Source organism: Dipodomys merriami, unplaced genomic scaffold (genome assembly GCF_024711535.1).
Source record: "Dipodomys merriami isolate MVZ:Mamm:240054 unplaced genomic scaffold, mDipMer1.0.p SCAF_94, whole genome shotgun sequence".
Classification (NCBI taxonomy): Eukaryota; Metazoa; Chordata; class Mammalia; order Rodentia; family Heteromyidae; genus Dipodomys; species Dipodomys merriami.
This window is the reverse complement of record NW_027206557.1, coordinates 4,595,031-4,612,359: the sequence shown is the minus strand read 5'-3', so window position 1 is coordinate 4,612,359 and position 17,329 is coordinate 4,595,031. Positions and strand designations below refer to the sequence as shown.

The 17,329-nt window shown below is 54.3% G+C and overlaps 1 protein-coding gene across 2 annotated transcripts in view; it reads left to right on the top strand.

Annotated features, from left to right (window-relative positions):
• The window catches only part of Mindy4 (MINDY lysine 48 deubiquitinase 4), a 98,073-nt gene extending 90,303 nt beyond the window's left edge, over positions 1-7,770 (top strand). For both annotated transcript variants that reach the window (XM_070014297.1, XM_070014296.1), the window contains 2 exons: positions 1,289-1,721; positions 6,379-7,770. In XM_070014297.1, coding sequence (XP_069870398.1) covers positions 1,289-1,337 — 49 coding nt within the window. In that variant the 3' untranslated portion in view covers positions 1,338-1,721; positions 6,379-7,770. The remainder of the gene's footprint in view (positions 1-1,288; positions 1,722-6,378) is intronic.
• The last annotated feature ends 9,559 nt before the right edge of the window (positions 7,771-17,329 follow it).

Here is a 17,329-nt window from a genome sequence, read left to right as displayed (position 1 = left end):
AGTATGGGGATCACATACCTGCTGGGTTTTTGGCAGTAGGGAAGGGCATGTACCTACTAGGTTATCTGGCAGTAGAGGGGTTGTGTACCTGCTGAGTTATCAGTAGAGGAGAGTCATGTCTCTGCTGTGTTATCCTGCAGTAGAGGGGTTGTCTACCTGCTGGGTTATTTGGCAGTCGTAGGACATCCTTAGTTGTCACAGCAGGGAAAAGGTCCTGAGCATCCTCTAGTGTACTAGACAAGCCCCAGATGCCAAGAGTGCCCCACTGACGACAGCCTGTGCTTTGAAAAGTCACACTGATGGTCACCTCCTGAGTCAGCTAGGATGATGATGAGCCCAGGTTTTTGACAGGAGTGAGGCCGCCTTTCCATCTCATCCCTCCCCTCTTTCTGACATCCCTAATTTTTGTTGATTGCATATGCAGAACTCTTATTCATCTTGTATTTGGCTCAGACATTCAGAGCAGCATCTGTTGTATCTCAGCCCTTTCAATTTGTAACTTGTCTCAGTTTTCCACTGTTGTTACAAACGACTCCCTGGTGGCTTCCAAGCTTTGCACTTACTGACTGACCAAGAGTTAGCTCTCTCTGTAAATGCATAAAGGGCTGGAGGTGTGACTCAAGTTGTTGAGCATCTGTATAGCAAGCATGAGGCCCTAAGTTTATACCTCAGTACTGCCAAAAATAAATAGAAAATAAAGTCAAATGTTAGGAAATGTCATGGTCTTACCTACAATAACTTTTACATTAGAACTGAATTGCTATTATATCTCATCTTGAACTGCTATTTAATGCTACCCCATGCCTCCTAAGGCTTCAGAAAGCAAACTCTCAAAAGTCTGTCATCTCCTGTGATACACATAGCCCTTCACTGGCTGCTTGTGGCCTGAGAGGAAAGCCCAGAATCTTTACAGCCCTGCAGGCGCTCAGCCCCTCCTGCCTCTCTTCCCATCGTTCTGGGCTTCTCCTGCACTGTGAAGACCTCATCCTGCACAGATGCCCCACAAGGACCCACATGAGGTGCCTCTAGGAAGCAGCTGGGTCCAGAGGCCTGAGAGATACTCTGTCAGCAGAGCCCAGAGTACAGTACAAAGTTGGCTGGGGTGCAGATGAGTAAACCACCATCTACCTGTCTTTTTCACTGCTTCTCGGGGTCCTGATGTGTTTGTAAGGTGTTTGGGGGGGCTGTGAGTGCAGAGGAGCAAGGCAGGCATTGGTGGAGAAACTTTTGGTAAGTGAGGGTCCCACCAGGCCTCTGTAGCTCTAACTCTTCCTCCCTTCCTCCTTAGGTGGAAGGGGGCTTCTGTGAACTGGAATGGCTCAGACCCCATCCTGTGACCCTTGGATGCACCTAAGTTCTACAGCTCTATTGCTCATCACCAGCAGCCCTTGCACCTCAAGCCTTGTACAAGTCTCTGAAAGTCATCTCCACTGAGGCCAGCATGACCACAGACATGTAAAAAGGCTCCATTACCCCCTCTCTGAAGGGCCTGCCCAGGCCCCGGGGGGCCCCAGTGCACTGTGGAGATTTTCTTCTGCCAAGCAGCAACTGCCAAAGACAGGATTGTTCCTTGAAGGCCTTAGATATGAGTGGCCATGCATTCTATAAAGCAAGAGTCAAATCTGTGCTGGACTTCTTTTTTTTCACCATTGGCAAGGTCTGAGGCAGGAAGGAGATGTTGGAAGCCCCAGAGCCAGGACTATAGTGGCTGCCCCTGGCAGGTGGGTCTCTTGCATGGCCAGCACTGGTCTCAGGTGCCACGCTACAGAGGCTGAGCTGACTGAAAGCAGAGCCGCTCAGAGGGAGAGCTGGATCCCCAGAGGCCTGGTTGGATGAGGGATCCAGCCAAGCGGGTGTGAAGAAGAGCCAGCAGGGAAGGGGCCTCTTGGGCAGGAAGGGGGATGGGAACAAGCCAAGGGACAGGGAAGTGAACTGTTGAAGTGTGAGTGGGCAAAGGCTCTGAGCCTGCAAATGACAGTGAGGGAAAGCAGGCCACCCAAGTCATGCCTCAACATTCGTCTGTGTGCTGTGGGTTTCATGAAGGAATACTAGTAGAAACTCTGGTAAAGAGGAAGGGGTAGGGGATGAGTTGTGCCAAAACCAGAGGCCATGACAGGCTAAGGAGGAGGAGGATGCACCTGCCCTGGTAAGGAGATATAGGAGCAGGTAATGGCAAAGCCCAGAATGAGTAACTCCAGTGCAAGAACAGGTAATGGCAAAACCCAGAACAGGCAACAGCTATGCCCAGAACAGGAGCTGCCCCCCTTGCCTGACCCTGTCTGTGCCCAGTGAGTACCTGGGCTATGACCTGGGATTATGCAGAACTAGGCATTTGTGCTTGTGTTAGAGGCTGACAGAGGACCAGGTAAGGCACAATGCTGGAGGCATCCTGGCCTCAGCCTCTGAGTGCCCTCCTGGGACTTAGGATATAAGCCCTGCTAGAGCTAAGTCCCTCTATAGTGTGGTGTGGAGGGGATAGACCTGGCATTTGGATCTCTCAGCACTCAGGTGTGAAGGGGATCTAGCTGGCATTCGGTGATGTCACCTACAGAGCTTGCCTTGTATGCCTTGTAGATGGAGCCTGACTCTGGAGAAGTCAGGAGGTGCCAGTGAGGCCCAAGGGAAATGGGGGACAAGGACTACTCTGCACTGTGTCCGAGGCCCCATGGGGTTGACTATGTAAACTGCAGTGGCTGCTCACCGCATGGTTCCTGCAGAACCACTTCCTATATCCCCTGCAATGTTTATGGGTTTGTTTTCCTTGGCCAGGGACAGGCACTGGGGACAGAGCTGGGCAAGGAAGTCAGCTGACCTGTGGAGCCCTTGTTTATCTACCTAAGGAGGAAAAGTGTCTTTCAATGAAAATCACTTAGCCTTTCAGCTGTGGGGTGGGGGGGGGGGCTCTTTGGCAGGGCTGGAAAAAAGCCATGCCCAGCCTTGCTCCAGAAGGCGGCATCTAACAAGCACAGAGCACTCAATATTCTTCAAGCCCAGAGGCAAGAGTGTGGCGTTCCATGCCCTGGATTGGAAGGTGAGAAGAGCTGAGCACCACCTGCTCCCAGGCTGTGGTGGCAGACCGGCCCTCTATGCCTACCAATCGTCAGGAAGGAAACAAGGCCTGGTCCAGCCAGGCATTCTGTATCTGAGAGCATTTCTGGAACCCATGACAGGCTTTGGAGTTCAGAGCTCTTCCTAAGCTACAGTGAAGCCTTTTGTGCTCATGTGCATATGTTAAAGCTTTAAAACTGGAGGAACCTCTTCCAGCTTCTCTCCAGAAAGGGTGAGAGGTACAGCCTTATAGTTTATGCCCCACCCCCACCCCCAAAGCCTCACACCCACAGACATCAGGAAGCAGGCCTCGGTGGCATAAGAGCAGAGGACAGCTGTTCACTGCCACACTGCTGCCATTCTCTTCTCCTTCCCTTGGTCTCTGCATGGGCTAGCAGGCCAGGACCCCAGGCTCTCTTGAGAGCAGAGCCCCTTCTCCCACTGTGGTGGCCACTGTGGGAGGGAACTATCACTGACTCCTTCCGGGAACTATCACTGACTCCTTCCGGGAACTATCACTGACTCCTTCCACTCCAGGGCAGGGTAGGACAGAAAGCCCTGGAGGCCAAGTAGACATTCAGGGTTCCTGCCCAGGAGGGCGCCTCCTGCTAGGGCTCTCCAGTAGAGATATTCTCTAGCTGCACTCCTGTTGGGCCAGCCCCTGCACCCCTGCATTCCCTATGCAGAGCACCAAAGCAGCTTGCTCCCTGTCCAGCCCTGGCCTCTCATCCTTTCCCGGGTAAGCCGGCCACCATTCCTGTACTCTGGAGGCACACACAGGCCTTCCATCAGTTCTAAGCTCCTCTCCTCTGGCTTTAGCAGTGGAGATAGCTTGAGACGCTAGCAGCAGGCCTCATCAACCCCACACTGCCCGTACTGTGCTCATGGCCAGGAAGGCATGACAGAATGGCAGGCCATCTGTGCAGGGCTCCACGACTACACAGAGGCAGGTCATGGGAGTCATTTTCAGGATGGTCAGTGTTATGCAGGGTCAGAGCCCTGCCAGGGACTGGGGGAGGTCCTGAGCCAAGGTGCCCTCAAGAGTGCATGGGACTGCTCCATAGAGTTGCCATGTCTAGGCTCAAATGAGGGCAGGGTCCAGCCCATCCTAGAGCACCAGGGCTGTTGAGAGAAAGAAGTCCCCATGAGGGCCCGCAGTGAAGGGCCTGAGCTGTAATAGCTCCTAGGCACTGACTGCCCTGGACCCTGGCTTCACTACTCAGCACGGCGGGCCTTAGACTTAAACATGAGTTCTACGTGTCAGCCCCACGTGAGGTCTTCAGGAAGCAGAGCCTCAAGTGCTGCCTTAGGCCATTAAACCAGAGTGTGCATTTTCACCAAATCAGAGCTCAAGTTGGAAAAGCTCTGGACACAGGCTTGTGATTTTCACAAATTCTGGAGAGGTGTGGTAGAGGCACTGAGGCACTCAAGTATGCTGCCTTGGGTCAGATGGTCAGGGTCAGCGTGGTGCCCTGTTGCCTAGCCCAAGTGGCTGTCAGCATTTGACTGGGCCTTAATGGTTTCTCTGTAAGATTGAAGCCCAGAGGGTGTAATGGGTTGAAATGAACTAACACATCATGAAGCATGCAAAATGGGGCTCAACAGTGTTGGCTTTCGGTTCTTGCAATGTGGGTAGAAGCTCCTTGGCTAGCCCATGATAGAAAAGTGCAGAAAGTGGTATCGAGAGCAGACCGAACAGTCGTCTGCTGTCTTATCCTGCCTAGAGAGGAAGGTGGTTCAGAGGACCGGGAGGTAGAGAGTGGGAGTCAGCAGGAGGCTGAGAGCAGAAGGCAGAGGGCAGGTGGAGGCCCCAAATGGTGGCCAGGGCAGAAGCTTTCCCAGGAAGCAGAGTGCTGCTCAGACCTCTCCTATGGGGGGGAGGGCCATGCTGAGTAGAGGTAGGGAGTGGGTTGAAAGGCTGTATGTACTCTCAGGATGGCAGTGTAGGCCTGTGTGAGGTCAGGGTACAAGGAAAAGTGGCTGATGGCTTTTTCACATGCCTGTGGATGATCCTTGCATGGCTACCAGCCCTTAGGGGATCCCCAAAGTTGTAGTAGGTGAGCAGGCTGCAACATTTCTGCCAGCATTGCTCTCCACCCTAGTCCTCCCTGCTCCCTAGTCATGCCCCATCCCCTTAGGCCTGTGGGAGGTGTAATTTCTGAGCAAAAAATGTCAGGCATTTGTGATAGTGGAGATTGTGTAATGCAAAGGCCAGGATAGGGTGGGCTGGCTGCTTATAGTGGGGCAGAGCCCAGCGGGGGCCTGCATGCAGGGTGGAGATGTGCACATCCAGAGCTCTGAGGGGCACAGGAATTAGGACACCTCCTTCCCCTGAGAGGCAGGAGGGAATCAGAACAGCTCCCTCTCCTAAAGGGTCACAGGGGAATTAGGAGACCTCTCTGCCCTGAGGGGTTACAGGGAAATGGACAGCTCCCTCCCCAGGTGGTGGGGGTTTGGTGATGTCAGGAGCCTGCAGGTGGCCTTCCCTGAACACTCCTGTCCACTTTCCTACAGATACACATCCTGTGACTTGCTTGTCCAGCCAAATCGTCCAAGGCCTTTTCTAACTACAGATGGGGAAGCTGAGGCCAAGCAGGAATTCTTACGTTAGAGGCCTCTGGGCACATTTCTGTTTTGTTTTGTTTTGGTCGTGGGGCTCAAACTCTGGGCCTGGGTGCTGTCCCTGAGTTCTTCAGCTCAAGGCGAGTGCTCTATGCTTGAGCCACAGCACCACTTCCATCTTGGCACATTTCTTTGCTGGGCTGGAGGATCTAAAGCTGCTGGGGGTGAACCCAGCCTGCCTCACCCCTGCCTCCATAGCCCACTCTAAATCATAGCAGTGGCTTTGAGGCTTGTGATCCTTGCCTTCTGTGCCTGTCATGTAGCAGGTCCCACCTCTCCCACAGAGCTGACATTCCTTTGGGAAGACTTTGAGAACACCTGGACCACCCATTGGAACTCAGCCACAGGACTCTGGTGTATCTAGCAGGCTAATACACATGTACACGACACACATGTGCACACATACACTCACACACTTCTGCACATGGTTTCTTCCCTAAGCCCAAGGCTCATGCCCCTGCCTCCCTCCTCTCCCAATACCTGTCCCAGCCCAGGACTCCCATGGAGTGCAGAAGGAGCCCCACCCTGTGCCCACTGCTGCCCCACCTCCAGCTGACAGCCTGTGTTGTGTAGTGCTAGGCGGGAGAAGCTGTCTGAGGTGTCTAAACCGTTGGTTCTGGGTGTGGTTCTGAGATTAAACCTGGCCCCTTTCCTGTGGCACTTGATAAGGGTGATCCCGGGTGTTTATCTGGCTTTTTTCTGTTTTAGGGCCTTTTGACGTCTGTGAGACTTGGCCAAGTCCCTCCTCCGAGAGCCTCAGAGTCCTCAGTGATAAGCGTAGCAGCAGCCGCCTCCCAGTGGCTGTGGCTTGCTTGCTCCCCGCCACTTGAGACACCTGCTGCCAGCACTGTCCTGAGCCCTGCCCCTTCCTGGCCTGGCCCTGGACGGAACCTGGGGTGCTATTAATAATTACATCAGGGATGATTGTGTAAACGGCCACCACGGAGTGTGGGAACCTTGTCTGAGGACACATGGTTGGGGTTTGCATGGTGATTTTCCCACCAGCCCCTGGGGCTGGATTCCACTGGGGCACAGAATTCAGAGGAGGAGCCCCTATATGACTGACAAGTGAGGGAGTCCTGGAGGAGGATCAAGGCAGAGGAGGGGAATAGGACACTCTAAGTGGCGGCAGGAGAATTTGGGGGTGATGGGAAGGACTGGGTCCTGCGGGGCCTTGAATACTAGGCTCTCGGTTTCCTCCTGTGAGTGTGGGAGAGCTTTAGAGCAGGGCACGGGTAGACAAGCTGCATTCCAAAGATGGTGTGACAATACAGAGGAGGGGGATCCAAAAGAAGATGCTAACTCTGAGCAGGCAGGGGATAGCTGGTGTTGGGTGATCTGGCCTGGGAGCAAGGGTCAAGGCAGGCCTTGGACCACATCTCCTATTTTGCCTCCACTTCTAGGCAGGCAGAGCTGAGCCTCAGTGGCTTCTCCCTCTCTTGCCCTCTGGCAGCTGCAGCTGTGCCCACGGAACATACCTGCCTCCCAAAGAAGGCAGCTTCCATCCGCCTGCCTTGGCAAACCATGAAGGGGCCTCAATGTGAGGAAGTGCCAGGTCTTTGTTCTGGCTCTGGCTGTGGCTGGACCCACTGCCCATTGTTCTCCCATCTGTGTGTGACCTTGGGCAGCTGCATTGGACTGCCTGGCTCCCCTGGGCCTGGTCTCCCAAGTGCACCATGGAAGACAGCCAGGCTGGTAGAGGGCTCTCAGCCCCATGGGCAGGGCCTCTTCCTGCAGGGTACTGTGTCCCCTCCCGGATTCTCAGGGCCTATTCCTGCAGGGTACTGTGTCCCCTCCTGGATTCTCAGGGCTGCTTCCTGTGGGGTACAGTCCTAAGTTCTCAGGGCTCCACTTTAGCCTCTTTGGGATGGGGTGGGTACTGGAAGAACTCACTTCCTGAGGACCAGGAATCTCTTAACAGGTATAAGAGCAGCTTCTGGCCTCAGAATCAAGTCCACAGTGTTCCCTTGCTGCTGTTGGCCTGGCCCATCTGGACCTGTGCATCTGTCTGCCTACTCTGGTCACTCTTGGGTGGGAGATCCTTGTGCTGGTCTCAAATCCTGGCTTCTATGATGTGTTACTTACATTAAGTTACAAAATAAACCCACAAAATAACGCTTGTGTCTCAGTCTCTCACCCATAAGACAGCATCTGTGACGCCACATAACTGGGGCCCATGCCCTATGCTATGCTTTGGTCCGCCATTTTACCTGAGGGCAGGTGTGAGGCTCAGCCCCAAGCTGGGCTTTGGTCCCAATGAGGTGATAAGTCAGGGTGATTGGACTTTACAAACTGTGACAGCTCTGGAGACTGATCAGCAGTGAGTGGCAAGTACCAAGTACCAGTCTCTAACAGATCTGGCACTTAGTCCTACTAGGGGTAGAGAAGAACAGTCTCAGCCCAAGTACTTGCTGGGAACCAAGGCTAATAGGTAGCCAATGTCAGGTCCTTCCTCTTAGCCCCTACCTCCCAGAGGACCTGCTGGGGTTCTGGGAAGCCCACCCCATGGATGGCAGGGGAGGGGAAAGAGGCCTGCTGCCCTCCTCTCTTGGCTCCCCTCATTTCCTGAGACTTGGGGACTCTGGAATATCTTTGAGTGTCCTGATTCTATACCCACAAGCTATTGTGTGGGAGCCCAGCCTTTCCTTCAATTCAGCCCTCTCCCTGAGGGTATGTGGAACAGAGAGAGCTCTGGGTCAGAAGCCAGGGGGCTCAGAAGGAAGCCAGTTGGCCCAGGCAGGCAGCCGATCTGACCATCACCTCCTGCAAACCCCGCTTCCTTGGCAGAAATACCCAGTGCTTTTCCCTCCTTCCTGGCCATAGCAGGCACATCTTGGGTTTATTTGTATAATGGTTTTCCATTTCCTTTTCTGGAAAATCATCAGGGCTGTGCCCCACTCTCATCAGAGGGGAGACTGGAGGGAGAAGGCTGAGAACTGAGGCTTGTGGGGTCCACTTGTGCTTACTCTGACACCTTGTGGCACTTGGGCAGGCTCCTCTAGAACATTCCAGTTTATGGAGGGCAGCTGCCATTTCCAGCTCCCAATCACACTTGCCTGGTGGGAAAGGGCTCCTTGAGGACCGAACTTGGAGTGTCTTCACCTCTGCATACTCCAGGCCTCTTCATTTGTACACCCAAGGACGGGGAGGCAGAGCTGCCAGCCATGGAGAGAAGTCAGGGTCACATAGGGACATCCTGGGGGAAAATGAGGTGGGGCCTGCCAATGACTCCCCCTGCTCCCACTGTGTACCAGGCCAGCCCTGGGTGAGTGGCTCTGTGGGTATAGAGCCCACCCACAACCCCAACTGCTTAGACCTTTCTCTTCCCAAACCACCTCCCTTCCTTCACATAAACAGATCTGCAGACTGTATCCCCTCCTCCAGGAAGACTCTCCTAATTACCAGGAAGAGGTGGGGCTCTTCCGCTGCCCCACCCCCACCTCTTCCTGTGCTGTAAGCCTGGGTCCCAGCTGCCCCCCCGAATATCTGTGTGGCAGAGCATCACAGGGCCAGCTTCTTTCCAGTGGCTGTGGCGTCTGAGCCAGCAGGTGCCAGAGACAGGACTAAGTGGCAACATAGTCTTGTGGGGAAGCCCAGGCTGGGCACCAGGGGCTCTGTGCCACCGGATCAGTAACTGAGCCATGTTGCCCTAGTGAGGTACCTGGCCCAAGGCCTTTCCCTAGAAAGCTCTGTTGTTCTGCTAAGCATGGATGACCTTTCTACTCTGACCAACTCCGGCTCCAGAGTCAGGGAAAGACTTCCTGTCCATCTACTGTCTTGGAGCCCTAGTTAGTAAATAGCTCTTTCCATTCTTAATATGGATTTCAGGAAACTCAGTTGGGGACTAATGCTAAGTGGCAATCTCTCTCTGGACCCTGAACAGTTCCCTTCTTTTTGTTTTCACTGGACTGAGATTTAAGACTTTTCCAGATAATTTGGTCCATTACTGCTCATAGTATGGTTCTGGGACCCTACGGCATCGACATTACTAGAAAGCTTTATTAGCATTACTGTGCTCTTTAGTGTATAGTACATTAGTGTCTCTTAGGCCCTACCCAGGGCTGATGAATCAGAACTGTACTTTCACAGGCTGCTGGCGATTCACATTCCTGTGAGAGTCTGGGATATCCCCTCCCCTCTCCCCTCTTCCCCCTCCCTTCTTCCCTCTCCCCTCTCCCTTCTCCCCTCTCCCCTCTCCCATCTCCCCTCTCCCCTCTCCCCTCTCCCCTCTCCTCTCTCCTTTTTCTCCTCTTTGCACTCTTCCCCTCTCCCCGCTCCTTTCCCTTTCTCTACCCTCTCTTCTTTCTCCTCTCTTCTCTCCTTCCCTCCTCTCCCTTTCCCTGCCTTAGGCTTCTAGTGCCCTGCCTAGGCCTGAACCCACCTCCCAAAATAAGCTCTGGCTCTAATCATGCCCCTGAACCCTGTCCTCTGGTAGGTCAGCTCTCAGAGGGTGCCAGGCTCCATACTCTGCCATTCTCTGTAGGTGCAGCTGATAGTGAGCATGGGTCTGACTTGGGATCCCCCTTCAGAAGCTGTCCTTAGACTGGCAGTGAGGAGTGCAAAGTGGTATTGGATGGCAGGCCTCTTCTGGCCGGCTCTGAGTCTAATCACTCACAGGGCTCTGGCCCTTAGTGCCTGGCTAGATGCTGCTTTGCCGGAGGGTAGGGAGACTGGTTCATTGTGTACAGTGTTGTGAAGTCACTTCTGCCTGTGGCCTCAGTTTACCTTGGTACAATGGGGTCTTATCCACCTGGAGGCCCTGTGACCTTACATTCTAAGATCTTGGGGTTCAGAGGCACTGAACACAGATGACAGGAGAGTACCAGTGAGACCCCTCTTGAGGTGACTTCCCAGGACCTACAGGCTCAGCTGGAGGTCAGTGCCATAGAGAGGGAGGCATGTGTGCTGGCCGCTGGACCCGGGGCCGTAGTGGGGGGACCATGTCATCATTTTCTCATTAGGCGAGACAGTGATATGCCTGTGCAGTGATCTTACTGGCCCCGTGGGCCGCAGGAATGTTGGCTTCACACCAATAGGATCCCCAGGCAGACAGAGAAGGAGAGGTCTCAGTGCATGTGGTAGGGGGCCCTGCTCAGCCTCCCACCCCAGCGTGTACCCCACCATCCATGTCCACAGCTCTGGGACACAAGAAATGACCCTGTGTGGTGTTTGCTTTGTGGGGGCCCTGTATCCCCTCCAACACTGGCTTGCTGAGCTGGCAGACTGCTGGTTCCATTCAGCTTGAGTGTCTTTCTCATGCTTCCTAGAAGCTGAGCAGAGCCAAAGGGCTATGAGCAGAGAGCTGGTCAAGACCAGTCCCAGCCTCACCCAGGCTGTGAGGTAGGGATAGCTGGAGAGGAAAAGAGAGAGTAGCACGCATGGAGCAATTGGAGTCGTCAAGAGAGAGACCACAGAGCAACGAGGCCCAGCCATGACTAGTGCTGATCCTTTCTGAGCCATGGCTCCTCTGCACACATTTAAATTCAGCCCATGGCAGAAGCAAGGTGAGGGAGAGCCTGGATTATGAGCTGCACAGCTGGTGAGGGATGTGAGCCTTAGAGGGGCAGGGAGACAGGGAAGAAGAGATCAGGACGCCAGGTAGCTGTGCCACAGTGTGCAAAACAGAGTGTTCCTGAGAAGGCAAGGTCAGTGAGCATGCAGCCCCCATGTGTCATGTGTGTGCATATGTGTGTGAGTACATGTATGCACGCACTGGCATTTTGCACACCATACATGTTACACACAAGCTATCACACATAGCACACATACATGTACACATGTGATATGCACAGATGTGGATGTGTGTGTCATGTGTGCACATGTGTATAGTCATGTACAGTGGGGAGGAGAAAGGGACCAAAAGGGCCAGTGTGATGTCTTGGATGTGGAGTCAGGAGGCCCGAGGACCATCCTGAAGGACAGTTTTTCCACCAGGAGCTCATTGGAGGTCAGTGGAGTCCATCCAGAGTAGGCGATTCTCCACACTACTCACACATGCCTGGCAGTTGGCAGTGATGCCAGTCAGGGCTGCTTGGTCCTTTCGTGGGCCTCGGGGCCTTTGGCTTCCTGGGCTCTTCCTTCATGGAGGCGTTATGAATGAGACTTATGACAGCCTTGGCCTGAAGATGAATTTACTAACCCTGGTGAGGTGCAAGAACAGCTGCAGGTGCAGCACTGCAGGTAGTCCTAAGGGCCCCAAGGCTGTGGTGTCCACTGAGCAGTGCCAACCTGGGAGCAGGGATCAAAGGGCATGAGGCTCTCAGAGCAGGGCATCCCTCCATCTGCGGAAGCCTGCTGGGCCTGCACACTGGAAAAGCCAAAGAACCACAGAGGCTGTGGCCCTGGGGAGCTGCTGACTTGCTGCAATGGCCTCCCAGAGGCCCAGGAGCAATGTCCAGCTGCTGTGTACATCACAGAAGGAGGCAGAGCTAAGGAAGAGCTAGTGAGAAGGAGCAGAGCATCCAGATCCTACGAGAGGGTGCAACCAACACTCGGCCCTACAGAAGGGCATGGGGCATCCAGGTAAGGGACACAGTAGGAAAGGGGGTGATTGCCAGAAGCTGGGATCCCTACCTGCTGGCCTGGCTTTGAGCACCTGGAAGACCCCCTGTTGGGACTGCAGGCTGGGGCAGGCTCTGTTCAAAGACAGGCATGTCAGGTCCTGAGGTTATGAGGAGAGGGCAGAGTTCCTGAGGATCTGTATGGTTCCCAGTCAGGGAGGGTGCTTTTCTGAGTCCTTGCTTAGAGCTGAGGAGGATGCAGCCTTTAGTCATGCAGAGCAGCGATAGAAAGAGGCTGAGTGTGGCTAACAGATCCAAGCCAGGCACCAGAAGCCCCAATTCTAGACCTGGCTCTGCCTTGTCACACCCCAAGCTTCTAGGGCTGAGTCCCTTCCCTATCTGAATCTGTTTCTCCATGAACTGAGGTCATCAGAGCCAAGTCCATCTGGTCCCTTTCTTTCCAGCTTGCTACTTTGTGGTGTAATAAGGCAAAGACTGGTGAGGCTGAAAGAAATCAGGGTGGGGGAGTGAAGGGAGGCTGCAGCTGGGCCAGGCCCAGGGCAGAGGAGGAACGCAGTAAGGAAGTGCTCCAAGCCACTTCCACACAAGGTGCTTCCTTCCAGGGCTGCTCCCAGCAGAGGCCTGGCCTGGCCTGGCCTTGCCAAGGCTGTGGTTGGGCTGCTGGGCACAAATGCCAGCAGCAGCGTTTTCTGTGGGGGTAGGGGGTGCCTCCCAGGCCAGCGGGGACTCCCCCTCACAGGACAGGGCTGGGGAAAATGTGACTTCAGTCCTTGGTAGAGACTTTGCCAGCCCCGGGCGGGGTGGAGTGGAGGCAGATCAGCCCCATTTCCTCAAGTGCCCTTGTTGGAGCTCGGCCTGGCTCTCTCACCGTGACCTTCATCCCTGGATGTGGTACATGAGTCCCGTGTAGACAAGTTTGCTGTCCTGTCTCTAGCTTATCACCAATGGGACCACCACAAGAGATCCTGGCAAACATGGAATAGAAAGCCCCCCCTTTGCAGGAATAGGTATAACGTGGTCCCTCATGCGAAGGGGACGATATGGCTGCTCAGGACAGGCAGCAGTGGGGGGCAGGGGCAGGCGGGGACCAGGAAAGGAGATGGAATAGGAGGCCGCAGCCTAGAAAATTATTAAATTGTTCCATCTCTGGTGAATCACCTCGGCCCTACTAAATCCGTTTTTTATTTAAAAGAGATCGTATGACGCCTGATGTCCAGGCGCTATCTGTGGACGGGGAGGCATTCCCAGGCTTGCAGAGGTGGGCTCTGGGTATTTCTTGGATACAGAAGAGCCAGGGCCAGATGCTTCTGGGTCACCAACTATGCCCAGCTCTGAGTCAGTCCCGCTGAAGGTGCTAGGGGTAGGGACTCAATGGCCACTTACAGGTCTAGCTTCATCCAATAAGGAAACCTGGGATAGCCCAAGAGGGATGAAAGCCTGGCCTCAGGACTCGGGGAGGCTGGCTGAGTGAGTATGGAGTCAGCAGGTCAAGTGCGTAGGGATTCAGCAGGCTGGAGGCAAGGAAGATGGCAAGCTCTTGCTCCAGGCACAGGGCGTGGAGGCTCAGGAGCACAGCCCCGGTGTGAGGCCAGGAACACGCGAGCAGGGGGAGACAGAGGGGAGCAGGGATGCAATGAGCTAGAAGCAGTGGGGAGACGAACTCAGAGGCTACTTTCCAGTTGCAGGCTTGGAGAGTCTGCCTGGCCTGACAAGAGGATGGTTTTGCACCCCTGCTCTGTCCGTCTGGAATGGGCCCATCTGGGTCAGCCAGAGCCAGGGCTGGCAGGTGGGGATGAAGGGCAGAAGAGAGCTGCCAAGCAGCCCTCTGGGAGGATTGCAGGCAGAATGGGGAAACCTGGTCAGTGGATGGATTTTCTTTGGCTGGGGATATGTGTATTTGGTTCTGACCACTCTGTCAGGCCCCTCAGGAACTGTGACCCATCTTCCCACACCCCTTACAGCTCTCTTCTGACTCAGGAAAATGCAACTATACTGTCAGCTAAACCTTACTCAACGCCATCGGTGTCCAAGTCCCTCTTCCCTCAGGCCCCATCTTCCCAGAGGAAATAAAGACACTATACTCCCCAACCAGTGTGTAGGCCAGGGAGGATCCCTCTCAGCCCTCAGCCTCGTATTCAGCAGAATCATCAAGCCTGTGACAAGCAGTCCAGCCTGGGGTCTTATTTCCACACAACCCAAGCTCTTCACCCTAAGGCGGCACCTGAGGCTCTGTCTGGCCTCCTCTGCTCCTGGGGCCAGAGACCAGTGTTCTTTCCCTGACTCCCATAGAGACCTACCCTGACTGTGCTGGGAACAGCAGCTCTGCTGGGCACATCTGGAAAAGTTGTTACCCAGTCAAGACCACTGTTGCCAGCAGGTTCTGCGTAGACGCCAGCCCGCCTGGAGCTCAGATCTAAAGACAGAGAGCCCATCTTGTTTATCCTGGCAGGAACTGTGGGTCCAGGCCATGGGAGGCATATGGGAGCCTGAAATGGTATGGGGACACACTGGGGGAGGAGCTGGCTCACAACCTGAGCCAGCTGTGCCTACTCCCTTGAGCTCTACCCTCCGTGCTATGCTGCCTTCCAAGGTTCAGTGAACCCTGGCCTTAGCAAGGCTCTATCCTTTCTTCTTGCCTCCTCTGCCTGGCCTGGACTGTGACAGACAAGAGGAGGATCTGAGCCTCCCTGAGTCCAGGGCTTCTTCCTTCCTATCTACATGGTGAGGTAACTGCTCAGAGGTCCCTTAGTCTCCTGGGGAGAGTGGGAGGGACTGAGCTCCCCTTAGCGGTTCTGACCATGCCGATGTTCTGTGGGTCCCTCCTAGAGATGTCTTTTCCCACAGGGATGGGGTGGTTGTGGCAGGAGGGCAGAAGCCCTGGGGAAGGTGAGGACACTGTGGGTCCTGAGATTGGTGGAAACATTGATAGGTGACATTGATACATCCTTTACCAAGGCAAAGGTGCTTTGTCTAACTTGTTACCCTGGGACCCCCACTTCCTGCTCTGCCCCAGTGCAGGGTGATTGTCTGGTGGGCCTTTCCTCCCACCTCTCTCCCTCTCTCCCTCTATCCCCCCTGCCTGCCATGACCTCACATAGCTGGGGACACTTAACTTATGAGGATGCTGTGGCACAGTCCATGGATGACTCTCCACAGATTGCGTGCCATCTGTGCTAAGGTGGTACCTGGCCCCAGGGACTTACAAACATGTGCAGGGCCACATCACTTATCTTTAGATGCAGGACCTCTGCCTGTGAACAGTGTCACACAGGCCAGAGCAGCCCCATGCTCCTGACTCTGGTCTCTGCCTGGCCATTCCGGCCTCTGGGGCAGAGCCAGCAAGTCTTCTTGCCTGGGTTCCTGTTGGCATCACATTTTAGCCCTGTACCAGGCAGAGAAGGTCAGAGACAACTATGGGTCCTGCCAGGGACCAGGAAGCTGAGAGGAGGCAGAGGATGGAATCTCTACTTTGCGGGTATAGTCTGAAGGAGATACTTCAGAAGGGGAACAGCCCTATTACAAGCAAGCCAGGTCTGGGGGGGGCACAATCCTGCTGCAGGAGCCTGCTTAAAGGGGGAACAGGGCAGATCTAGAAACCTCTGTACAAGGGAACTCCCCCTGTTGGGAACTCTGGGGAGGAGCCTCTGGAAATGACCGAAGAGCTTCCCTTGGGGCTCCATTGTGTCCAGGGTCCCAGTCTAGGACCAAGGGGCATGGAATGCAGAGCCAGGGCCAACCAGAGTAGAAGATGAGGCCCCTGGGCCAGCCTCTCAGAGGGTTACTTCCAGCTACCCAGGCTGTCTGAGTAGATGCCCTGCATCTTCTGACCTCTGACATCCTGCCTTGAGGCCTCTTTCTCTAGGCCTTTGTGGCACTCAGGTATGCACAGTGAGCCTTGTTGCCACTGGCCACTTACCAGCCAGCCAGTTAACAGCTGACCATCATGCAAACACCATGCTGGTCCCCAGCAGCTCATCCGAGTGTCAGGGGCAGCACATGGGCAGAAAGTAGCCACTTACCAGCCAGCCAGTTAACAGCTGACCATCATGCAAACACCATGCTGGTCCCCAGCAGCTCATCCGAGTGTCAGGGGCAGAAAGTAGCCAGTGATGGCTGCGGTCATTCTCTGAAGGAGACCCTAGGCCACAGTGGCACATGACACACATTCATTCTGCTCCACTCCCGAAAACACAGACCTCATATCTCACTGGGCCTCAGTTTCCTTTTTATAATGAGTGGAGACAACACCTTTGATAAGGAACGTCGTGGGCAGGGAGAAGGAGCAGAGGGGCTCTGATGGTCCTGGGTTCCTCTCAATGGGCAGAGAGGCCCCTTACCTGCTCAGCTCACCTTCTAGCACAGCAGACAAGTGGGCTCTACTCAGAGCTCCTAAAATCCAGACTTGCTCTGTCAATTGGCTGCCACTGGGTCTTTGTGTTGGGATACCCAGGCTGGACTGAGGAAGTCTGAAGCACACTTTATGCCTCCTACTGCTGGCTCTCCATCCCCTTTTTTTGTCCAGTACTGGGTCTTGAACTCACGTCTTGCTTGGGGTTTTCTGCTCAAGTCTGGTGTGCTACCACTTGTACCACACCCCCATCTTTTCTTGTTTTGTTGGCTAATGGGAGGTAAGAGTCTCACGGATTTTTCTGCCCAGGCTGGCTTTAAAAAAAAAAGAAGGGGGTAACAATGTTTGACAAGAAATGTACTTATTACCTTACTCATGTAACTGTAACCCCTCTGTACAGCATCTTTACAATAAAATAAATACAAAAACAGAAAACTGTGATCCTTAGATTTCAGCCTCCTGCATAGGTAGGATTACAGGTGGGAGCCATCGGAGCCTGGTTCTGACTCCTGCCCCTCCTTACTTTTTTCGTTTTGTCTGTCACAGCCCTAGCCTATCTCCCTGTCTCAGGGAGTCTCTTCTTTCCCTTAATTCTAGCATTGCTCAGTTTCTATTTCCGCTGTCTTCATCCTGTCTCTGTCTCCTGTCCTCTTAGCCTGTGCCTTCCTCTTTCCCTTTCTCTTCTCTCTTCTCTCTATCTCCCCACTGCCTGGAAACTCCATTGCCTTTGAGGGGAAAAACCCATCCCCATCTCCCTCGGCCTGCCCTCAAGTCACTGGTTTGAATTGTT